Genomic DNA, 27024 nt, shown 5'->3' with positions numbered 1-27024 from the left:
TCGAATGCCCATGTACATAGTTTTAATCCGCCAGGGAAGTATCATATCAGCGCACATTCAACTGCAAAGCGAAAATTTCATTATGATGTAAGAATCTATTGCAACAAAAAAGGAGAAACACTAAAAGATGTAGCCCACCTTCAAGAGGCGAACGTGGACAACAGTGCCTGTGGACGCAGGGATTGCTGGTGGCCAATTGCTCCAAGCTCAAAGGACAGACGCAGTGTTCAAGAGACTAAAAAAGATCCACCATAACCAAATAGGCGGTGTGTGTGACGCCGAGCAACAAGTGAAAGTAAGTACGAAACTAAGAATAAAGAAGGAGGGGAAACCATAACTACAAATATTTCCAAAGGCTTCACTGATGCTGGAAAGACGCTGCAGTAGGAAAAGATAATTTTATATTTAGGTAGTATTTATCAAGTAGGTGTCAGGGGACTGACAATTTCCACACGACGTGTTCTTTATTTTATATTGTCAGTACCGTAAAAAGTGAGGCTATCTGCTACACTACATTTTTTACCTGTTTTTTTTCAGGTTTCCTTCTGATATTCCATGATTGGATTTGATTTGGTTTGATTGATCATTTATAACGCGGAGGTTCGAGTCCTCCCTCGGGCATGGGTGTATGTGTTTGTCCTTAGGATAATTTAGGTTAAGTAGTGTGTAAGCTTAGGGACTGATGACCTTAGCAGTTAAGTCCAATAAGATTTCCCACACATTTATAACGCGACTATTTTATTTCCGGTACTCTAGTAAGAAACTATTGACTTTGAATGTCTCTGTTTGTCGAACTATTAGTCGTGTTGATATATTTGTTTTCAGTCCCCATAGCTGTAACTTCCAAGTTATACAAAAATACGTTTGTGCATAGTCTTCACCTTTGAGGATGCACATCTCCTACCGTTAATGAGGGAGTCCGCACCACTATCGTTGTCCTCTCCCCTAAACTGCTGTCTGTGCAAGTGAGGGCCGTTTATTAGGCACTCTATTTGCTACTGACGACAGTAATCAAAGGAGAAATAACGTGGCCAATCGGATGCAGATAATTTTTTAATACATTGACCTAAGTTTCGACAACTCTAACGATATCTTAATCAGAATGAAATTTCAACAACTGTAAAGCTACATTACAAGAAGGCAATAGTCAAAGTTTCGAGCAGGCATGCTCAAGCTAAAAATTAAAAATTAAAAATGTTCTAGTCTTTGGGGGTTGCGAAGTATATGTACCAAAGGCTGGAAAATTTTTAATTTTTGGCTTGAGCATGCCCGCTCGAAACTTTCACTATTGCCTTCACGCGATGTAACTATACAGTTATTACAATTTCTTTCTGACGAAGATGTTCTGGCGTAACTACAAGCGCCGGAGCGAAGAGAATGAACGGAGGAACAGCGAAGGCGGTGAGCAGGCATCAGCCAATAAATAGCCCGCTGACAAGGAGCCCGCCGCGCAAGAAGCGAATACACTACTGGCCATTAAAATAGCTACGCCAAGAAGAAATGCAGATGATAAACAGGTATTCATTGGATAAATATATTATACTAGAACTGGCATGTGATTACATTTTCACGCAATTTGGGTGCATACATCCTGAGAAATCAGTACCCACAACAACCACCTCTGGCCGTAATAACGGCCGTGATACGCCTGGGCATGAGCCAAACAGAGCTTGGAAGGCGTGTACAGGTACAGCTGCCCATGCAGCTTCAACACGATACCACAGTTCATCAAGAGTAGTGACTGGCGTATTGTGACGAGCCAGTTGCTCGGCCACCATTGACCAGACGTTTTCAGTTGGTGAGAGATCTGGAGAATGTGCTGGCCAGGGCAGCAGTCGAACATTTTTTTGTATCCAGAAAGGCCCGTACAGGACCTGCAACATGCGGTCGTGCATTATCCTGCCGAAATGTAGGGTTTCGCAGGGATCAAATGAAGGGTAGAGCCACGGGTCGTAACACATCTGAAATGTAACGTCCACTGTTTAAAGTGCCGTCAATGCGAACAAGAGGTGAACGAGACGTGTAACCAATGGCACCCCATACCATCAAGCCGGGTGATACGCCAGCATGGCGGTGACGAATACATGCTTCAAATGTGCGTTCACCGCGATGTCGCCAAACACGGATGCGACCATCATGATGCTGTAAACAGAACCTGGATTCATCCGAAAAAATGTTTTGCCATTCGTGCACTCAGGTTCGTCGTTGAGTACACCATCGCAGGCGCTCCTGTCTGTGATGCAGCGTCGAGGGTAACTGCAGCCATGGTCTCCGAGCTGATAGTCCATGCTGCTGCAAACGTCGTCGAACTGTTCGTGCAGATGGTTGTTGTCTTGCAAACGTCGCCATCTGTTGACTCAGGGATCGAGACGTGGCTGCACGATACGTTACAGCCATGCGGATAAGATGCCTGTCATCTCGACTGCTAATGATACGAGGCCGTTTGGATTCAGCACGGCGTTCCGTATTACCCTCCTGAACCCACCGATTCCATATTCTGCTAACAGTCATTGGATCTCGACCAACGCGAGAAGCAATGTCGCGATACGATAAGCCGCAATCGTGATAGGCTACAATCCGACCTTTACCAAAGTCGGAAACGTGATTGTACGCATTTCTCCTCCTTACACGAGGCATCACAACAACGTTTCATCAGGCAACGCCGGTCAACTGCTGTTTGTGTATGAGAAATCGGTTGGAAACTTTCCTCATGTCAGCACGTTGTAGGTGTCGCCACCGGCGCCAACCTTGTGTGAATGCTCTGAGAAGCTAATCATTTGCGTATCACAGCATCTTCTTCCTGTCGGCTAAATTTCGCGTCTGTAGCACGTCATCTTCATGGTGTAGCAATTTTAATGGCCAGTAGTGTATAAGAGCCGCTCCTGCCAGCCTCGACCGGACATTAGTGCTCAGATGGGCTCAGCAACGGACATTAGCGGACGGTTGTAGACCGGCACTCGCAGAACAGATTGTAGTGATCCGTATCAAGTGCTTACTTGGACTTTGTCTATAGCGAAGATCATATTACTGTTTACATGTCGCCCCACGCTTGCGACATTTACTGTAAATAAAAAGTTAAGTATTGTCAATCTGCTTTCTAGAAATAAAGCTACTAATGTTACTTGCGTGAATTGTTGTATAGCATCCCGAAAACGCAGCATCCCTTAGGCACATTATAGGTGACGAATGGGCAAGATGCAACGGAAGATATCCTTAGAGGTGTCGAAACCTGGGTCAACGTATCAAAAAATTATTTGCAACCGAGTGGCTGTGTTATTTTTCCATTGAAACCCATACACGGTTGCTGGAAGACAGCCATGTTCAAAACTGTATGACAACAGTAATGCAAAATCTACTCCTTGGTCTCAAACTTGCACACAGTACTGCTCGGTTCTGTGCCGATTTTATTTCTCCGGCAGTGTTAGCTGTACATTGCCATCTGCCTTGCCGCAGTGATAATACCTATTACCGTCAGATCACCGAAGTTAGGCGCTGTCACAATTGGCTAGCGCTCGGATGGGAGACTGTCCGGGTGTGCCGGGCATTGTTGACGAGTGGGGTCCACTAAGCCCTTTTGAGGTCAGATGCGGGAGTACTTGATTGAGTAGCGGCTCCGGTCATTAAAACTGAGAACAGCCGGGAGGGTGATGTGCTGACCACAAGCTCCTCCATATCCGCGTTCAGTGACGCCTTTGGGCAGAGGAGGCGCAGGATGACACGGCGGTCGGTCGGTGCCATGGGGCCTTGAAGGTCTGTTCGGACGGAATTTTGTTTGTTAGTTGTACATTAAAAGTGCTACACAGCAATGTGGACACATTTACTGATGAAGAGCTGACCAATGTGCACCTAGTGGATGGGTTCACTTGTAAGAGAAGAGTGGCATAACGTTATGCTGAGGTCATCCGTAGCGGCGGCAACACCATCGCAATACTTTTGTGTCTGTCTTAGGACTGTTGCGTTGTCAAGTGTTTTGTGCTATACTTTTTGTGGTTGTATATTACAGATTTTTTTCACTGTTGCTACACAGTGCACAGAAAATATTCCTGAAAATCTTCAAAATTTTCTCACGTGGACCCTGTGTACTCTTCTAAGTGGCTAAGTTTCAGCTCTCCAACCGTTTGTTTACAAAGGAAATAAATGTAAAAATAAAGCTTGAGATGAAGAAACAGAGATGATATGTGTGAAGACATAATTTGGACATGTGTGCCTCTGCTGTTTGACTATAGCTCTGTTGTGGAATCCTGGTAGCTGTAGGTAAGGAATTGTGATGTAGAAGGTACTGAAGAGATTATGGAAAACAGTGTGCAGTAAGTAAGAGGGAAGCACGGACTGGTGGTCTGTAGGAATTAGAGGAATAGATTTGCATAAAGCAGAAAATCTTTCATTTGGAATAGGATAATCCCGTGGATTAGTTCACCATCTGGAAAGAAGTTTATTATAATGGTCTTGAGAAAGAATGTGAAGTGGAGATAAAAGGAGGGCTGCACGTGATACCAATGGCATGTCAGCATGTCATGGTTGCCAAGGACGGGAGACGCAGCAGATTGTTGGTACTTAATTTTATGAGAGACCTAGGAAAGATGATGTTGTAGCTATCTGACGAAGTGCCGATACAGCAGGTGACTGAAGAGGTAGTTTAATACGGAAAGTGAAACATTTTCCCTAATAGTGGAAGGCTGAAATTGGTCACGTTTCTGCTCTTCAGGCTTTTATGAAGATGGCGTATAGGGTATGTATACACACATAGGGAGACTGTAAGAAATGTAGCCATCAATGTAGATAAAGTGTACAGTCTTCGCACACAGCTAGAGTCGGTAAGGCAAGCCAAATTTTTAGTGTAGATGGCCTACATAGTCTCTATAGGCTGTTGAAGCGAAAACGGCAAGAGTAGTACGTAATGGTCCGTACACTCTGTTGTGGTAGTTATGTCAAGATTAGCTGCAGTGCAGCTGTCGTATGTACTCTCTACATGTTGCCGATATTGATGAAGCAGTGAGGGTGTTTATTATAGACAGCACATTGTACTCAGTGCACGATGCTCCTGTGTTTAATGCAATTTTCATATTTCACGTAGGTAGCTCATACGGTTCTTATAAATTGCTCCGGTGGGTATGGCATGCATAATCTTGTATACAAGCAAGTAGAGTGGGTACTCTCTGCATAATAATGGCATGAAGTTGCCCGGCACAGTGTTTCACGTTGATGGTTTGTTTTGTCCGTGTCCACCGCTGAAGTGAATGATGCAAGCCTAGTGTTAAATGTGTCAATGGCCTTGTCATAGTGGTAGCACCAGTTCCCGTCACATCACCGAAGTTAAGTGCTGTCAGGCGTAGCTGGCACTTTTGATGGGTGACCGTCGGAGTCTGCCGTCGGAGGCTGTTGGCAAGCGGTGTGCACTCAGCCCTTGTGAGGCCAACTGAGATGCTACTTGACTGAGAAGTAGCGGCACCGGTCATGAAAACTGACAATGGCAGGGAGCGCAGTGTGCTGACCACACGCCCCTCCATATCCACATCTAGTGACGCCTGAGGATGACACCTCGGTTGGTCAGAACCGTTGGGACTTCCAAGACTTGTTCGGACAGAAGAGAGATGGCGTTAGACTTCTACACACTGTTGTCGTGTATAAAGCAAGCCTAGAATTTAATGTAGGTTGTACGTACGACGGTTATTCAGAAAGCAAGGTCCGAATCACTGTACCTAATCAAATTTCTCTCTAATATTGAAACGCGTCTGTGCAACGACTCCCAGAGTGCCTTGCTCATCAACCGAGGCCATTTGAATCGATATTGTCGCAGTGTGCTGACTACAGTGTCAGTTCAAAGTGTTTGAAACAATTAATCAGCCCAACGACTGTGAAATACGATCAGTGACTCGGTTTTGACAGCCGTAAATGATGCAGGAGCAGAAACTCATCGTCAGATAAGTGAGGTACGTAGCCCCAGTGCGATGAGCGACAGCAAAATGCGAAAATGGGTGTCAGCTTTCGTGGACGGACGGTGAAATATCCATCTTGAACCGCGATCAGGCAGACTCATCAGTGATCTCAGAAGATTTGGTCGAAGTTGTGGACGAAAAGATTCGTGAAGAGCGAAGATTCACTATTTTAGCTTTAGTATTCGAATTTACAGTTGTAGGTCGAACAACTTTGCACAAAATTGTCACTGAAAGGACCAGTTTCCCAAATTTTGCACGTATTGATTTGCCAAGACGCTTTTAGAGAAACACAAAATGGAAAAAACGGTTTGTGCTCTTGACTTTTTGACTCGGTGCTATAAGGACGGTGATCAATTTTTAGAGAACATTGTTACAAGGGACGAGATGTGGGATTCTCATATGACCACAGAGTTTAAACGTCAGTCTTGTTAATCGAGCTTATACAGTAAGGGACAACAACAAACGCAACCGTTTATTGCGCTACCGTGACTAAGTTAGACGTGCAATACAGAATAAGTGACGTGGACATCTGACGTCTAGAGTTTTGTTGCTGTGTGACAATGCCAGACCCCATTCCGTCACTCACGTCAAGACTCTGTCCGCCCCGATAGCTGAGTGGTCGGGGTGACGGATTGCCGTCCTACGGGCCTGGATTCGATTCCCGGCTGGGTCTTGGTATTTCTCTTCTCAGGGACTGGGTATTGTGTTGTCTTCATCATCATTTCATTCCCATCCGGCGCACATGTCGCCCAATGTGGCGTCGAATGTAATAAGACCTGCACCAAGGCGTCCGGACCTGCCCCGTAAGGGGCCTCCCAGCCAATGACGCAAAACGCTCATTTCCATCAAGACTCTGATCAAATACTTTGGATGGGAACAGACGGTCAAGCCACTGTTCAGTCCAGGCTTGGAGCCGTGCGATTTTCACTTGTTCCGCTTCCGCTATCTAAGTTCCTCTGTGACAAGCGCTTCGCAATAACTGATGAAAGAAGCGGTTAAAGGATGGTTATCCTCACAGACAACAGAGGTCTATGACGTAGGTATACCGGAGTTTGTAGAACGTTGTGACAAATATTTAAACAATTATGGAAACTATGTAGAAATATAGGGAAACTTGTAAGGAATTAAATAAAAACAGTTAAGAAAATATATGCCATGGTTTGCTAACGTGAGTTTGGCAAGCCTAGTGTTTAATATAGTGTGCGTAGTCTCTACATACAAATGGAGTGGATGTGAGGATGCCTAGCGTTTCATCTTGATGATGCAGCTGCGTGTTCGGACACTATATAGTTTTTGTTTAAGGTTACGAATGGAAACAGATGCCTAATAAATCCCGTGTGCGATATTGATTAAGAAAAACGCATGTAGATTCTTCTTATCTTTTGTAAAGAAGACGCAAAGAGAGAACTACTAAAGTTGTAGACGTTAAGTCGAAGACGTTGTAGAAGAAAGTCAGAAAACGGTCCTATAGTTTAAAGCAGTGTCAAAAATCGAAAATGAGAGACTAGGAATGGAAGATCTGTTCTGTTGTTTGTCAGGGTCAAATGGGGTTCATTGTGAGACCAGAACTGATTTCCGATTTTAAACTGCATGATGAAACGATCAGCAAAACTACAATATGTTTATAAATACAAATTAACTGATTAATGCAAATGATTGGTTTCAGGAATAGTAGTTCCAAATCTGTAAAATAGCTGCAATGATATTGACGACAAACTGCATCATAGAATATGACATGCCATGTTTGTTTCTCAAATTAGGAACGTGTTACGTTAGTTACAAGTAAACAAAATATTTGTATATGACTAAATGACAGAATTTAAACAAAATTTAATTTTTGGATTTGCTACAGTTGTGCACATACGGCTATGTAACTACTGTACATTCAATTGAAGTGACGTGAATCGTGAAGAAACAAAACTTAGCAGCAAGAAATATCAACTAACTATGATGAAAACTTCAAACAAAGGAATCTGAACACATAGCTATGGCAGTCGGACAACGACAGATAACGAGGATCCCTCTTTGTTCCACCAAGCGAATCAGAAGTTTAACATATACGGCCAAAGAACCCAGAGGTATGGCAGATGGGAACGCCGCTCCAAGAATTGCATTATCTATGCAGTGCATAAAATAAAAAAAAGATCACTTGCAAGTAAGTGTCTTAAAAGCATACAAGATGTATTTGCATTTTCCCGCACAATATGTACAATTATCTATTATCATGTTGCATGATACGATGTTCATTACTTGCGTGCTAAGGATATGGCATACGTTCAATTTTTCCAATAATTCATAATGAGACCCCATATAATGAGTTAGTACGAATCGACTGATTGCTTCAACAATGTACACCTAACAATACTGACTTATGAAACTTGCCAGTAAGGTGACAACCATAATTGGACACTGACTAACTTTAAATATGTATGCATTATATGGTCACTACCAATGATTTGTAAGTACTCAACGTGCTTTGCTACACTGAATGGTCTGCAGAGATTCGTTTTTATTTTTTGGTTTTTCTTTAATAGAATTTTCATGTTGTTCACAAATTGCAACACATTCAAAACGTTTCACGCTAATTAAGACCACAGAAGCATTGTCTTTTCCGGATTCACGTTTGTCCGAAAAGTGATTCTGGCAGCTGGAGTTCAAACATTGTGAATTTTGCGTTCTTGTGGTGATATTTCCATAGAAACTTCCATTCCCTAACGCACATATCTATATACCTGAGATATGTAATAGCAATTTTCATAGATACCTCTACAATTTTTTAAATATAGATATCCCCAGGAAAAGGACAAGGATTGGAACTCTTCATGGAAGGCTAAGCCCCAGTTATGACATCTTTTATCGTTTCTGAAAATTTGAATTCTTTAAGGAAATAATCACAACAAAGAAGGGCTAATTTGCCCCAAAGAGCTCGAGCAATTGTAAAACAGTTAATTACATTAGAAGTTCAAATACTGTGCTTCACAACTGAAATTAAAAAAAAAAGAGCGCTAAAAATTTAAATTTCTTAATTTAAGCAGTGCTGAATGACAATTATACTAAGTAGAGTATTGACATACACTATGTGATCAAAAGTATCCGGACACCTGGCAGAAAACGACTTACAAGTTCTTGACATCCTCTGTCGGTAAAGGTGGAATTGAATATGGTGTTGGCCCACCGTTAGCCTTGATGACAGCTTCCACTCTCGCAGGCATGCGTTCAGTCAGGCTCTGGAAGGTTTCTTGGGGAATGGCAGTCCATTCTTCACGGAGTACTGCACTGAGGAGAGGTATCGATGTCGGTCGGTGAGGCCTGGCACAAAGTCGGCGTTCCAAAACATCCCAAAGGTGTTCTATCGGATTCAGGTCAGGATTCTATGCAGGCCAGTCCATTACAGGGATGTTATTGTCGTGTAATCACTCCGCCAAAATCCGTGCATTATGGACAGGTACTCGACGTGTTGAAAGACGCACTCGCCATTCCCGAATTGCTCTTCAACATTGGAAGCAAGAAGGTGCTTAAAACATCAAAGCAGGCCTGTGCTGTGATAGTGCCACGCAGAATAACAAGGATGCAGGCCCCCTCCATGAAAAACGCGACCGCACCATAACACTACCGCCTCCGAATTTTACTGTTGGCACTACACACGCTGGCAGATGACGTTCACCGGGCGTTGGCCATGCCCACACCCCGCCATCGTATCGTCACTTTGCGTACCGCGATTCGTCACTCCACACAACGTTTTTCCACTGTTCAATGGTCCAATGTTTACGATCCTTACACCAAGCGAGGCGTCGTTCGGCATTTACCAGCGTGATGTGAGCAGCCACTCGACCATGAAATCCAATTTTTCTCAACTCCCGCCTAACTGCCATAGTACTTGGAGTGGATCCTGATGCAATTTGTAATTCCTGTGTGATAGTCTGGATAGATGTTTGTCTATTACACATTATGTCCCTCTTCAACTGTCGGCGGTCTCTGTCAGTCAAAAGACGAGGTCGAGCTGTACGCTTCTGTGCTGTACGTGTCCCTACACGTTTCCACCTCAATATCACATCGAAAACAATGGATTTAGGGATGTTTAGGAGTGTGGAAATCTCGCGTACAGACGTATGACATAGGTGACACCCAATCAGCTGACCATGTTCGATGCTCGTGAGTTCCGCGGAGCGCCCCATTCTGCTCTCTCACGATGTCCAGTGACTACTGAGGTCGCTGATATGGCGTATCTGGCAGTAGGTGGCAGTGCAATGCACCTAATATGAAAAAACATATGTTTTTGGGGGTGTCCGAATACTTTTGATCACGCAGTGTATAAGTTGCGGGACAAATATTCAATACTGAATAACTTGTGAATTTATACAAAATGAAACGGGTAAAGAAACTTTCAGTTGTATTTAAAGCAGTACAAAGTTAGCAGTGGGCCCCAAAACAATTTCAGAACAACTATCTTTAAGAATGGTTCCTGGTAACAGAATGAATTAATTATTAAAAATGAAATGACGTGTGGCGAGGGCCTCCCGGAGGGTAGCCTTGATCGCCTGGTGCAAGTCTTTTGACGTGACGCCGCTTGGGCTACATGTGCGTCGTTGAGGAGGAAATTATGATGATGACGACGACACAAACACCCAGTCCCAGAGCGGAGAAAATCTCCAACCCAGCTTTACAAGCCGGCGCGCTGTTCACTTAGCTACGGTGGCGGACATTATCAAAAGTACAACTGAATAACAAGTGTTTCGGTCAAGGACAGGAAGTCCTTAATATCACAGGATTGCGCCAGCAACAACGATCAAGTGGTTGGCAGAATCAGTATGTGAGGCACTGAGAAACAAGCGGCTAAAGGCTACAGAAGCAAAGGCAAGCTCGACTCAGGAAGCTGACGAAGCTGCATGAAAGGTGCCCGTAGACGTAAATGACGTCATCAGACCTCACGCTGTATGACAAACGCGCTTCACCGAGCAGACGCACGCAGCAGTACATGGAAACTCCAGTACCGCGTCTCCCTAGGCCCCGCAACCAAGGCGAGAAGCCCTGTCAGTTAGGAAACAGCGCAGCGAAGGAATCGCCTAAGGAAAACAGTTCCAAATCAAACAGTAATACATGCACAATGGCATTTCAACAAAGGAAGTGCAAGATAAATATACAACTAATGCTTTTCAATTAGGATCAGTTAAATGACAAATTTCTAAAAACAAACTCAATCAACTTACTGCCCACTAAGTTAGAATTTAAGTATCCACTAAATTATGTATTAAACAAATTCATTAATTAAAAATTCTAAAAGGAGAAAATCCAAATTTAACACTATTTGCAACACGAACTAATTAAATTGAAAATAGTTAGAGTTACTTCGCCTGGGGGACAGTGAAAAAGGTCAAATAGAACCCACAAAAGTTTTTGGGTATTGAGGCATGAACTTAAGGCCTGAGACGAATGCTGTCACACAAAAAAGCCAAACAAGACCTTACATCAGGATCAAAATGTGCAATGTCGAACAACTAACAAATTTTTCCTTATTAACAGACTCAATAAATACTTTGAGGACCTGGACAGTCCATGCATCTGGAACATAACTAAAATCAATGCATAATACAACACGAATATACACTACTGGCCATTAAAATTGCTACACCAAGAAGAAATGCAGATGATAAACGGGTATTCATTGGACAAACATATTACACTAGAACTGACATGTGATTACATTTTCACGCAATTTGGTTGCATAGATCCTGAGAAATCAGTACCCAGAACAACCACCTCTGGCCGTAATAACGGCCTTGATATGCCTGGGCATTGAGTCAAACAGAGCTTGGATGGCGTGTACACGTACAGCTGCCTATGCAGCTTCAGTGTGATACCACAGTCAATCAAGAGTAGTGACTGGCGTATTGTGACGACCCAGTTGCTCGGCCACCAATGACCAGATGTTTTCAATTGGTGAGAGATCTGGAGAATGTTCTGGCCAGGGCAGCAGTCGAACATTTTCTGTATCCAGACAGGACCTGCAACATGCGGTCGTGCATAAGCCTGCTGGGGTTTCACAGGGATCGAATGAAGGGTAGAGCCACGGGTCGTAACACGTCTGAAATGTAACGTCCACTGTTCAAAGTGCCGTCAATGCGAACAAGAGGAGAACGAGACGTGTAACCAATGGCACCCCATACCATCACGCCGGGTGATACTCCAGTATGGCGATGACGAATGCACGCTTCCAATATCCGTTCACCGCGATGTCGCCAAACACGGATGCGACCATCATGATGCTGTAAACAGCACATGGATTAATCCAAAAAATGACGTTTTGCCATTCGTGCACCCATGTTCGTCGCTGGGTACACCATCGCAGGCGCACCTGTCTGTGATGCAGCGTCAAGGGTAACCCCAGCCATGGTCTCCGAGATGATAGTCCATGCTGCTGCAAACGTCGTCGAACTGTTCGTGCAGATGGTTGTTGTCTTGCAAACGTCGCCATCTATTGACTCAGGGATCGAGACATGACTGCACGATCCGTTACAGCCATGCGGATAAGATGCCTGTCATCTCGACTGTTAGTGATACGAGGCCGTTGGGATCCAGCACGGCGTTCCGTATTACCCTCTTGAACCCACCTATTCCATATTCTGCTAACAGTCATTGGATCTCGACCAACGCGAGCAGCAATGTCACGATACGATAAACCGCAATGGCGATAGGCTACAATCCGACCTTAATCAAAGTCGTAAATGTGATGGTACGCACTTCTGCTCCTTACACGAGGCGTCACAACAACATCTCACTAGGCAACGTCGGTCAACTGCTGTTTGTGTATGAGAAATCAGTTGGAAACTTTCCTCGTCAGCACGTTGTAGGTGTCGCCACCGGCGCCAACCTTGTGTGAATGCTCTGGAAAGCTAATCATTTGCATGTCACATCATCTTCTTCCTGTCGGTTATATTTCGCGTCTGTAGCACGTAATCTTCGTAGCGTAGCAATTTTAATGGCCAGTAGTGTACATTAAATGAATAACCAGGATTAAGCACAAATGACCAGAAACTTGTATGAGACCACGACCCTGGTAGGGGAGAATATTGAACAACAGTGATGTGCCCCGAAATCTTTAGTTCAATGCAGTAACCTTAAATACACTATGAAGCCACTATGTAGGGAACTGATCACGACTTGAAGAAGAATGTTTACAAATTATTTGGTTAGAGTGACAGAGATCTTAACAGGGAACCAATTAAAACTGGAAAACCTTAAGTGTATATTGAAACAAATACACTTACTGCAACATTAATAAGATACTGGAGAGCAATATGACGCAAGAGGAAAGCAGAGGCGGTCCGCCGAAAGACAAATCGCTTCATTAGCAACCAAGCGATTGAGCGTCTCGCCAAATGCACGAGGAAACTGTACACTCTCGCAGTAGGTGCAATAGGCACTCTCGCAGTAATGCAGCATAAAGCACCAGGAATGCGGCGGGCTGATCCACTTAGCCTGTGAATGGAATACACCAGAGAAACAACAGTGCAAACACTAAGCTTTCTAGGTTTACCGTATATCAAGCTCCCAGAGCAACGGTTCCCGCACACGAGACAACACACTATTTCAACACCGGCGCTGCCTCGTGCCACAAGGGCCGTCCCTTCCTCTCTCCCTCTCCCCGGAGGCACTAGTCTTGCACTCGATTCAGAGGTCGCTGCAAAACTCGTAATGGCACGCAGTCGCGTTAGAACAGTTAAGTCATGCCAGTAGGCCTCGAAACAGATATCTACACAAGCCACGAGGCTCAAATATAACAAAAGATTTTGTTAAAAATTTTCAAACCCTGTTTCGCCCCATTAGGGGTTGAATTTTTACAAACAGTGAAAACTAAATTTTCATTGCTTTAGCTTTAAAAATGTTTTCATAATGAAATATTTAAAAAAAATCTTTCATCCCCTATTTCACCGCTTTACCGATTCAATTTCCAAAAACACTACAACATTTATTTTTTTATTTGTAACTGAGAAGTCAAACACAAATTTTCATTGAGGTAACTCTAAAAATACTTTAGTAATTCTTCAATAATGATTTATTTTCAAAAAATATATTCACCCACTGTATCAGCCCCGAAGAGATTAATTTTACAAAAATAATGGGACACGTATTTCTTTATTTCTACCCGAAAAACCAGTTACCAATTTTTGTAGGACTAGCTTCAAAATCACCTTAACAGCGAGATAGGTTAAAAACATTTAACCCACTCTTTCACCTTATTAAGGGGGAATTTCGAAAAAATCCCTTTTTAAACGACACTTATGAGATCAACACCTTCTGCAAATTTCAAGTTTCTATCCTTAGTGGTTTGGGGTGGGCCATGATGCGTCAGTGAGTCAGTCAGTCAGTGAGGACATTGCTTTATATATATATATATATATATATATATATATATATCCCACGTCAATTCCTTAACAGTGCAGACAGCATTCGCTGTCAATGACTCAATGACTGCACTGCTGATTACTTCTTCTCCTCGCCTTTTATTACAGTGAGCGAGATCAATTATTTTCTGCAGTCTTGGAGACTTTCTTTAGCTGGCTCATGAGAGGGAAGTTAGCTCTGAAGGACTGGACTGTCATAAACTTGTATGGTGCTGAAAGCCATCTCCACCCAGGTATACAGGTAGTACAGGGAAATAGCAGTGTCACCTATTCACACAGTAGAAGTGTAGGAGAGGGCAGACTGCATTCCACAAGGTCTTCTGCCTAGGTGAAAACACGAATCTTCAGAACGTGAGATCAGACATTGGACGATGTCTTGCAGCACAGGAATGTTCGTTTAAATCTTCTGACTAAGGGGGGGGGGGGGGGAGGGAGGGTCTGTGATTGGCCTACAGTAATTACTTTGATAGAAGACGCGTTTCCCTGCGTGTGCAAGGCCTTTGATTTGCCTGGGAGTAGTGGGAGCGAGGTTCTGGCTCCATTCATACCAGTATTAGTAAACCATGACAAAACATGTGAGCGTAGGAAATTGTTTAATTTGTTTATAAAATTATTATTGGTGATAACTAGCAAAATCTGCTGCAGTTCGCTTGCGAGCCTAAGAAACTGGCAGAAACAACCAAATTTTGGAGAGTAAGGCGAGAACAGACTTATCGCAGGGACGTTGAAGAGAACATCGAGTTAAGAGCAAAATACAGAGACGGAGCTGGACTCACCATTTTGGTGAAAGTATTGGTGTTTATTTCTGCTTTTCTAGAGACCTTTCTTCAAATCACTAACCGTTTTCACAGTCATTGGTCAAATCCATAATGTAGTTTCATATTATGCTTTTATGTGTTCACTTACCTGTAATATTATGGATGAAACTTCTTGGCAGATTAAAACTGTGTGTCGGACGGAGACTCGAACTCGGGACCTTTGCCTTTCGCGTGCAAGTGCTCTACCATCTGAGCTACCCAAGCACGACTCACGCCCCGTTCTCACAGCTTTACTTCTGCCAGTACCTCGCCTCCTACCTTCCAAACTTTACAGAAGCTCTCCTGCCAACCTTGCAGAACTAGCACTCCTGAAAGAAAGGATATTGCGGAGACATGGCTTAGCCTCAGCCTCGGGGATGTTTCCAGAATGAGATTTTCACTCTGCAGCGGAGTGTGCGCTGATATAAAATTTCCTGGCGGATTAAAGCTGTGTGCCGGACCGCAGGATAGCTTCTTTGGAAGGTAGGAGACGAGGTACTGGCTGCAGAGTGAAAATCTCATTCTGGATACATTATCGATATATATATATATATATATATATATATATATATATATATATATATATATATATATATATTGTGTGTATGTTAAATGTGGATGAATGATCTGTGGTTACTGTAATGGTAATGTGTTTCATGAAATGGTCTTTTAAACAGATAATGATTATTTATTTCTATCACAGACATTCTTACAATCTTTTAAACTCTAATAATGATAACACAGACTTATTACACCCAGCATTTCGGTGTGCTAAATAATTGATTATAATTATTCTGCTTTATTGAAGTTAAGTTATCGTGCAGATACGTTATTGCACACCAAATCAAAAAACAACATACGAACACGATCTCTTTTGGTCTCAGGGGTTGAAACTTGAGCATTCGTATGAATGTCTATTTATTAGTAGCACAATGGTTTGTTAATTTTGATTGCATGAAGCATTTTTAGCTATAGCTCCCTCTGTAATGGCGCCTATGCGAAAAACAATGTACTCGACATTTGTGACACAGTACAGCAACATTTGTATCAGAAAATGAAAATAATGACTGAGATACTTTAATACTTTCATACGTAAACTGAATAAGTTATCTCAATAACATCTGGAATACTAGAGCCGTAATTACAAAAAATAGTTGTACCGACCGTAATCTTTTAATAACTGCAGGAAAGGATACAATTCTTCTACAAATAAAAGATGGTTTTAGTAGTAAGAAATAAAGTTTTGTGTTCTGAAAACGATTTAGATAAATTAACAATTATTACATTTATTACTGACATCTTAATATGGAATGTAGGAAGAGTGCGTCTTGCTAGGTCAGCGGTAGTACTCGAAAAGGTCAATGTCTCCTCTTTCATCAGACAAATGAAACTTAACAGAGTATATATTGTCTTTTCTTAATCACTGCTTACATACATAATAAATCGCGCTTATTGTCTTTGTCGTTTTCACTCGATGCACTTCACATGATTAAATGTCAATGTTTTTCACATACTAAAGAAAAATATTAAATCGTTTCTTCAGGTATATTCACAGGGAAAAATACGCCAGAAGTCGATACACCACTATATTCCTCTTGTAATTTGATGAGCCTCTTCATTAACATATCAGTGTGGGACATAGTACACATACCTAATTGGGCCAACCATAGCAATTTTCATTTTATAAGACGTATCCTTTTTTCGACATAATTTCCTTGAAATTTGTTTGATCCTACGGTGAGCTTTACTTCCTCGAAGGTCATCGCGGATCGTACTTATAGCATCTTAGGGGTATGCTCAACAGGTCGACTGACAACTCACAACACGTCATATGAATAATCTGCGAATGATAGTAAATAGGATAACTCTGCAGTAACAATTGGTATGATTTTCTTCTTTGTTGCCAGTGTGTAGGCGTTTTGCTTTGAGTAAGTCACATATTCGCGATCACGTTGCTATTTACTCATTTTGTCAGCAGTGGCTGCAACAGTATTTTAGGAGTTGGCAAAATAAGATATTTCTTAACACTGTTGCAGCATATCTATTGTTTCTTTGTATTTATATTGTGTATGTTCCTTCGAAGCTCAGGTTCAGATCCACTCACTGTTTATAAATTGTGCCAAAGAGATTAGAGATATTTTGGATCTTTATAGTTATAGATTTTGTGCGGCTCTTGGCTTTCACATATAATTAAAAACTTATCTATTAGTAAATATGGTTTTTCATTATTTTCCTTTACAAACCTGCATTTCTTCATTAGTGAGACATGTGCTTAGTTTATTTTACAGCTGTATCCTGAATAGAATTTCGTTGCTATATATGTAACGACCAAAGCCCGAAGCCTGGCTAGATCGCGTATTGGCTGGCCATTTCACACTCTGGCCGAGAGGATTGGCCAATGCCCGATTGCGTGAAAGAAGCGGCTATATCCGACTTTGGTTAGCCATTTCTCGAATTGGCCGCACATTCCTGGCCAAAACGGGATGTGATTGCACATACGTCACGAAATCCCTGGCTAAATCGAACTGAATCCGTTGATGAAACAACAATGTGTGGTAGGCAACACTTCTCTCACTTTTAGAGTTAACTGTGCCGTGCTCGTGGTAGCTGCTACTTTTAGCAGAAGGTCCTGGCCCTGCACCTTGATCAAAACAAACTGGATGAGCTGTGAGTACTGTTACGGTTTTTAGTATTTTTGTTTATGGCATTGGTGCATCTTTCAGATGTTGTAAGGGAATTAACGTGAGCTGCTTTTCTTGTTGGTTTTCGTTTTTGTTCCCACTTCGCCCATTTGTGGTGAAGTTTCAAGTTTCGTGAAATGTGATGTACTGCCGCCCCCCTCCCCCCCCCCCCCCCCCTCTTTCACTTGAGGTCTACTCGGGTCATTTTAAGTAGAAGTTCGAGGGTTGGGACTTAAGTAGTGACAACTATTTATTTACAGCTCGTGCAAAATTGATACTTGTTTCAAAGTTTTACTGACCTTCAAAGTAGTCACCAACACTGTGTATAACCCGTTGCCAGCGATGTGGAAGTCGTAGGATACTCTTAGCTGTGCCAGTTGTGTTGACAGTTCGATCGGCGCGGTCTGTTGCCCGACGAATTTGTAACAGTTCTGAAGCGAATGCCGTGAAGTTTCCTTCAGTTTAGATATCGAGTTGAACTCACGATGGCTTAAGTCAGAGGAGCGCAGTAGGTGGTACAGCACTTAGCAGCTCCATCAGTCAAACAAATAAGTAACAGCTTGCCCTGTAGTTGCTTGAGCATTGTCCTGCAAAATGATGGTCAGGTCCTGCAGAGAGTGTCATCACTTCTGCCTCTAAGCTGGTCGTAGGTTGTGTTCCAAAAATGAACAGCATAGAGACAGAAGTGATGACACTTTCTGCAGGACCTGACCATCATATTGCAGGACAATCTCAAGCACCTACAGTGTAAGCTGTTACTGATTTAACTGATGGGGCTACTAGGTGCTATACCACCTACTGCACTTCCCCGAACTAAGCCCTCATGAGTTCAACTCGATTTCTAAACTGAAGGAAACACTTCACGGCATTCGCTTCAGAACTGCTACAAATTCGTCGGGTAATAGACCGCCCCGCTCGAACTTTCAACACAACTGGCACTGCTAAGAGTATCCTAAGATTTCCACATCGCTGGCAACGGGTTATACACAATGCTAGTGACTACTTTGAAGGTCAGTAGAACTTTGAAACACGTATCTATTTTGAACGAGCTGTAAATAAATAGTTGCCACTATTAAAGTTGCAACCCTTGTCATTTACTATACGTACCTAAAGTGTCTGTCCATGTATTACTTTTTTCTGTGAAAGTGGGCGATAAAATAACTACATTATTTTAAGGTTCATTATAACGAGTTTAATTAAAATGATTGTTTTGACAGCTACCAAATGGCTCTCTGCGATCGCGGTTTTTTTGAAAATAATTTCTTCAGATGAGTAAATACAAATTAAGTAGCGATTCCATCTTCCCTAATTGCTCACTCACTCCATCGGCATTTGTGTGCTTGCTCTGTTGTTATCTCCATAAAACACTCTGCTAAAAAATGTTACAACATACACGTAAACCGAAAAGCTTTTTATTTGTTTCGAACATTGACTTAAACACTTTGATAAAAACATGTTCTTCTAGGGAAACTGTGTTAAACACTTTTAAATGTGAAAATACCTTGCTTTAAACACACCAACCCTGAATAGGCCCTGACATTCATGGTTATAACCGTTGGAAAGATCGACAAAAAGGTTCCTGAAAATAGTAGGCCTAAGTGTTCTAACACATCGCTAAAAAACTGATCTTTTACTGATATACACTGTTACTAAACCTTACTGTTCATATGAAAGAGAACATTGTTTGTACCGTCCTCCGAGCTTTATTGTTACGTACCTTCTCAATTTCCAAACTTATATGATCACTAAGATAATTCTGTCAGGGAACTTGAGCTTAGCTTCTTTTCATAAAAGATTAACATCTCTCTTAGACGTTTGTTTCGACTTGTCAGCAGGCCATTTAACACAGACATTATAAAAGTTTTGGTACAAATTCATTTTAAACACAATAACATTTATTTGAGAGATTTATGAGTTGAGTTGCAGATTATCATGACTCTTTCTCAACTGAATACGTGAATTCGGCCGCTCTGGGAGGGAACGTCCCAAATGAAATATGGCACTTCTGCGGTACGCCTTCCAGATCGGGGAATAAAAAAAATGGTTCAAATGGCTCTGAGCACTATGGGACTTAACTTCTGAGGTCATCAGTCCCCTAGAACTAGAACTACTTAAACCTAACTAACTTAAGGACATCACACACATCCATGCCCGAAGCAGGATTCGAACGATCGGGCAATCCCGGGCATACACACTCAAATTTTTCTTTCTTTTTTTTTTTTTTTTCCGATTTTCTTCCCTAGATAGCCGGGTTTCTGGAATCTCTATAAACCTCTTCTCCGAAGAATGATGCTAGTTACAGGAACCTTAAAGACTCTCACCACTTGCGGAATAATTCTGTACTCGAAGAATACTTTTCAATAACTATTGATATATTTGAGCTTCTTAAGAACAAAATTCGCACTTCGCACATAAACATTAAACTTCTCGTAAGTAACACGTATCGTCTCACATTAGAAACAGATTTAAGTCCATTTAGAAATGATTTGGCTTAAAAACCATGTCTCTACGGCAAACATGTCGTAAAATATGTCTTGCCTCCAGCAAGTCCAAGACATGAGTTACTTTAAGGTCTAATCTAATTTCTTCATTTGTTCTTAACAATCATCAGTCACCAAACCAACAAAGAATAGCACAGGCTCTTCTTTACACATACACTGAAACACTATGGATCGTACAGTAGGTACTTGTCGGCAGCCGTTCGGCCGCCGCGTCCACATTTTGCTCGTGACTGTTTTTAGACCTGCACACACAAACATGCAATGCGCAGTAGGTCTGATTCGTCTCTCACACTTCTATTTCAAATATCGTGGGTTCGGGACGGAGGAAGGCAAAGTGGTTCTAGAATTTACACGGAAATTCTTGAAGCACGACAGCACGTATAATGCATCAGTTAAAATCACAGTCTACATAAAGACTGGTGCGTACTTTAGTATTGTCTCTGCTCGGGATTAATTTTATAAAAAAATGTTATCTTTTATAATAATGGAGATTTTCTGAATTGGCCGGCCGAAGTGGCCGTGCGGTTAAAGGCGCTGCAGTCTGGAACCGCAAGACCGCTACGGTCGCAGGTTCGAATCCTGCCTCGGGCATGGATGTTTGTGATGTCCTTAGGTTAGTTAGGTTTAACTAGTTCTAAGTTCTAGGGGACTAATGACCTCAGAAGTTGAGTCCCATAGTGCTCAGAGCCATTTGAACCATTTTTTTTCTGAATTAAAAAGTTAACGAGAGATTTTAATTGACCTCCCTCTTTAAATGAGAATTAGTGATATTTCTTCAATTTTGAGCTCACGTAATTAATGGACGTGCCCTAAGTCAGTAATTGTTTACTACCAATTATTTGGTAGTCGGACCTAGGCTGATCACATATAGTGGCATTCGATTTCAATTGTTCGTATCGTTTTTCAATGGGCTGACCCATGACCATTTCACATGGGAACGATATTCACGATGAAGATGGGATGCATGCAAATACGGAAACGACACCTGATATGAAAATCGGGTCGGGCACTTTGAATACGCTGCCCCAAGAAAAACCAAATAATAGCGGAATAATTACAAGAGATAGATACTGTTCTTTTATAGACGGCGTTGAACAAGCCAAAGTAAAGCAGGTAAAAGAGAGTTCACTAAGAAAATTGAAGTTGACTGATCTTGTACCATGTCTATAAAGAACTCTTCAAAATATTTCACGATAATCGCTTGGAAATAGGACGTGGAGGTCACTCAAGGATGGAAAAAGAACTGATGTTTAAGTTCAAAAATGTCACCAAAGAGGTTATTACCTTGTATCTTCGCTCAAGCAAACCTCGTCCTAATATTTAAAGAATTGAATTCAAGATGCCAGGTAGATCTGTGTAGACATGCAAAGTAGACCCGATGAGGAGTAAAAGTTCGTTCTCAGTTACCATCATCACTGAAGCAAGTTTATATTATTGCAACCCCTGAAAAGCAAAAGAGCAGAAGAAGTTGATTACTGACATCTATTCCACTGTAGGTGTTCCAAGTATGCTGCAGTCAGATAATGATTGAGAGTTTTCGAACCAAGTTATAAATGAGCTAAGTAACATGTGGTCTGAATTAAAACTGATACTTGGAAAACCGAGACACAACCAAAGCCAAGGTTCCATCGAATGGGCCAACCAGGACGTACAGAATATAATGACGTGGATGCAGACATTAACTCGGCACACTGGGCTGAGAGTCTGATTCATCCAATTCATGAAATACCGTTCTTTTCATCAATGAATTTACTAGTCGCCATATGAGGCAATATTTATTTTTAAAGCAAAATTGGGGCTGAGTGCATCAAATTTGCCTAAAGAAATTATTGATGACATAGTGACAGAGGAAAGCCTTGAGAAAGACGAACAAGAAATGGAGGACGCTATAAATATAGAGACTACTCCCAATAATGAAACTGCCGCCGTGGGGGTCGAACCATCGGAAAGTCGAATCAGTTACCTGGCAAAAACGAGGGGAACGTATTGTGTGTAGTTGGTGAAGAAGATTGTAGTGCAGCTCATTTTTGTGTATCCTGCGGCAAATGCAATTTGTGGAAGTAGTGAAGCAGAGGAAGGATATGAAGAGAGAATTATTTGCAAACTATGTTACAATAAATAAGAAATCAGTAAGAGGACGGCAGGAGCTCTCGGCAATTTGCAAGCACAACCACTGTGGCCGAGCGGTTCTAGGCGCTTCAGTCCGGAACCGCACTGCTGCTACGGTCACAGGTTCGAATCCTGCCTTGGGCATGGATGTGTGTGATGTCCTTAGGTTAGTTAGGTTTAAGTAGTTCTAAGGGACTGATGACCTCATATGTTAAGTCCCACAGTGCTTAGACCCATTTGAACCATTTTCTGCAAGCACAACATGCAAAGATGCTTAAAAATTCAGATGCAAAATTTACACCTGCAAAAGTTGGAGACAATGTTTGCATCCGTATTCCAGATGTCAGAGATCGCGGAGATTCCAGAAGCGTTCTTGCGGTTGTCATGAACGTCGAAGGCACTTTATACAAGCCGTAAACAGAACATGGTGTTCTCAAGCGGCTGTATTCCAGAAACGCATTCCCTATTCTGCACGAGAAACAGCTCACGCTGGAATCCGTGGCCAAAGTTGAAAAATCATTACGAACCATATCGTCTTTACACTGATAAGTGGCCAAGGATACAATCGATGCACTTGCTCTACTAATTGTGCCTCAAATCAATGCAAATGCCGAAAATAAAAAAAACTGTTGTGTAATCTGAAATGTCATAAAGGCTTTACTCGTTGTAGTAAGTGAATACCGGTAGTATTAAAAAAAACTTTCTTAAAGCGAATAGATTGTATAATGTTTATATTTTTTATAAGTGAAACTGATAAAATTAATAGATTGCAAACAGCTTGAAATTATACGTATTCATTCACTCTTTTTTTATCTTCCGGTTCTGACCGATCTGTCTACGCCACTTCGCAAACTGGCCGGCCAGATCCAGAACTGAAGAAAAGATCGGACATTAGCCGGTCAATTTAGGCGACGCTGACTATTTCCTAACTTATACACTTTTAAATTGTTCACTCAAATCTGCTTTGCTTCTTTCTTCGGAGTTTGATCGATAAGTCGGGGCCACATCGCGAACTGGTCGAGCGAATCCCGAAAAAAGGAAAAGATCGCACATTGGCCGGCCAATTTAAAGCGACATTTGCCGTTCCGTGACTTGGCCTGCAAGTTCTCTCTTTGGCAGATTTCCGGCTTTGGCCGTAACATGTACACAGTCATTTGGACACTCAGTTATTACTTTAGTTCTTACTAGAAAAGAAATGTAAAAGGACTTTCAGGTGCACAGCAGGAGGTTTTAGGGATGTTAAACTCTAATCTGCCTTCCCTTCTTCCTTCTGTCCTCATTACCCATCTTTCGTTCAGCAGAACACAGCTTTTAGTTTTTATTTGTGCAAATTTCAAGGGTATTTACCGTACTCTGATTTAATATACGAGTTGTATTGGAGCCTGCCACTTCACAAGAAAAATCACTCTTTTAGGTGTCGTAGTTAGTGCTTCTCGCTTTCGCAACGTATAGGGCAAGCCCTGTGCGTCAATGACGTTTGTAAGTGACTGCTCTGTTTGCAGGTGTTGGACTTGGAGACCGGTAAATGTCTTGGTCCTGGAGTCGATGGTGAGCTGTGCTTCAAAGGATGGTCCATCATCAAAGACTTCGCAGATGAGGAGGGCTGGATCCATACTGGAGACGTGGGCCACTGCGATGCTGATGGTAACTTTTACATCGTCGACAGAATAAAGGAACTCATCAAATACCGCGGCGCCCATGTGAGTTTTAGTTCCTTTCAAATAGAACACATACCCAGTCTTTGGTATGTACACATGAGTCATTGGGTTTCTGCTATAAAACAGCCGAATACGTCGACTAGGGCACGCTGTTGTTGATAAGAAGACGCTGCGCTTTGGAGATACTTGAAGTTCTTCTTCTGTTCCATCGTATTCTGTCTCCCAACTGTAAAATGTTTGCACGTGATATTATTTTTCGTTTTCGTACATACATAAACAGCTACACCACATACCTCTGATACTAAACACATATCAATACTGGCTTCATACTCACGCACGCACATTCCTTACATGCAAGCGGAAGAGCAACTAGCTGAATATTCAAGTAAGCACTCATGACAGTTCTCAAAATCACACTTCACCGACGGATAGTGCCGGTAAAAAATACACAGTACATAGCCTACAAAACATATGACTGCACTCGTGATTTAACTTTCCTGAAAAGGCGGTAAGGAACATCAAAGCCAGCTGTTTGTTACACCCTCCATCCACCACTAAGGGTGCTATTAAACTCATCTCTGCAGTCCTGGGTGGGCATTCACCTTCACTTCTTGGCCCAGTAATGCGCCGACCAGGGGGATCCATAGACGGCTGGACCTGGAGCCAAAGACCCACAGAGGGAGTCACCAGACAACTGATTAATTAATTCATTCATTTACACATCGTGTTCCTTTAATCCCATCATGAGGGAGAGAGCATTGAGGGATATGCGACGAGAAGTTATACAGTAAGAGGCAGATGCTGCGCTTTGGCTATCTCGTATGTGAAGGATACTAACAATAAAGTTTGACTATAGTCCAATTACAATTGCTTGATAGTTGACGTCTGTCACTTGCCACTATAATGTTGCTACATCGGCTGCCGCTCGGTTATAGGCGACACAGAAACACGGCGGGTCACTTCACAAATGCGGTTAATGTGTAACCCGGAGCAATGTTGGAAGCGGCCACCGTGAGGTATGACGGAGACACGAGATGATCTGTCGTCAGCTGACTTAAAGGACCAATGACTGAGCAGCAGCAAACGACGCGTTTTGTAGCCCTGAATTTGAATTCATGCCCCAACCTAACCACTACCTGATGATATGCAATATATCCGAGGAAACGGCAACCAGCAATCAACGGCAGACCTAAAATCATGATCAATTTGTACAAAGCGATTAAAGCTAACTTCTATAAGCAAACCCAAGACAAAAATTTCAGTGGTAAAAAAAAAAAAAAACTTTAATTTCTCGCTATCTTTCATTTGTTACCTGAAACTATCCCTACATAGGCTACACAAGCTGCTGATTAACCATCCGATGAGTAATCCTGGTTGGGACTTGGCTGTAGATCACAGACGATGCAGGCAGATTCTAAGCAAAAAAGAATGATAGGAAGAAAAACAAGAGCAAATAAAAAATTCAACACGATATTGAAAATGACACGTCATATCATTCGAAATTAAATAAAAATACATTTAAATGGGTTATCTGAATAAAAATGAGTCTTTTGATTAGACACACAAATAATTTTTTTTTTTTGCATTTCATGAGATTCGAACCTACAACCTGCTACACGAGAGGTTTAGGTGCTAACCAATGCACAACAATACTACCCTGCGTAACCGTGTTAAATTTATAACTCAGGCACCCAGTAGAAACGATGAATTGTAACCCTAAAAAATTCGGTTCCACGTTATGTGACGATCTCTGTGAATATAGTAGCTATATATGTGACACTGACTCGTGACTAGTGTGGAAGGATCAGTAGTGTTTAGTTAGTGCTGTATATGAAACACGTATAGGCTATATCTTTAGCATCGTTTTGTGTGTGTGTGTGTGTGTGTGTGTGTGTGTGTGTGTGTGTGTGTGGTTATCATATGTCATGAAATATGAAATTAAAATGGCAGTTTGGCAACGGCGACCGGTTATGGCGTGACATTGAGCGCTCTGATTGCGAGGAAACCAGCTGAAGTAGCAACTATAAAATAATTTTAATCTGACTATACTACCAATCCACCCTTATTGATGATTATATGATTATGCGAGTTACTTCTATATAGTTTTACACTTGTTTATGTACGATGTATGTTAACAGCGAAACTGCTTCTTTGAAACAAGTCAGAGCTCCTGCTCTTCTACTTCTCAGCTGCTGTTTTTGCCTAACACTTCAAACAAAGCTTTTAACTAACTTAAGACAGACCGCTGTCAGCTGTCTTTACACTGGTAACGTCAAGATCCCTTTTTATGAACGGTATAGTTAAGCAGAATTTGCGTACATTAAGTCATATAATATAAACAGCTGAAGGTGTGGCTCATGAGGTATTCGTCTACTTTCTTTCTGATTATCCGGGAATTTTTAGTTTCTTGTCCGATTTCTGTTGGTAACCTGGTAATTGCACCACAATATAAAACTTCGTTCTGAACTCTAGTTTCGAATGCATAGTCTTTACGAAACTTATTTTTAATTCTAGTATTGTGGTTGTGAATTGTACAGTTCATCTTAAATTCTCTCTCGTCATTGTTTATAAATACCATCATGTACTATACGTTCGTATGTACACATGAGGATCGCTATGTCCATGAAGAGGATCCTACAAAATGTTCGCTTATCAAATTTGCACAATATTCCTACTGCGTGTTTTTGTAGAATGAATACTTTTTCGACCTTAACTGCATTACCCTAGAGATTTGTGCCGTAAGGAAGTACTGAGTGAAACTATACTAGCAATACCACCTACAGACCGACACAATGGGAAAGCATAACTCCTTCGTGCTGTGTTTTGTGAGACAGTAACTCATTTTAGTGTGTGATGCAAAAATAGACAGAGTTTTTTAGCCGGTGACCGGTTTCGGGCTATGCCCAATCTCAAACCAACTAATCTTTGCCAAGTAAAATT

General features: G+C 41.9%; 1 protein-coding gene across 1 annotated transcript in view; it reads left to right on the top strand.

Moving 5' to 3' along the window:
- The window catches only part of LOC124622615 (4-coumarate--CoA ligase 1-like), a 203063-nt gene that overhangs the window by 161074 nt on the left and 14965 nt on the right, over positions 1-27024 (top strand). Inside the window, exon 6 of the mRNA XM_047148380.1 lies at positions 23929-24126. Within this exon, the coding sequence (XP_047004336.1) occupies positions 23929-24126 (198 nt within the window). The remainder of the gene's footprint in view (positions 1-23928; positions 24127-27024) is intronic.

Source organism: Schistocerca americana, chromosome 7, assembly GCF_021461395.2.
Source record: "Schistocerca americana isolate TAMUIC-IGC-003095 chromosome 7, iqSchAmer2.1, whole genome shotgun sequence".
NCBI classification, from domain to species: domain Eukaryota; kingdom Metazoa; phylum Arthropoda; class Insecta; order Orthoptera; family Acrididae; genus Schistocerca; species Schistocerca americana.
Note: the sequence above shows the minus strand (reverse complement) of the source record. Positions and strands in the feature narration are given on the sequence as shown.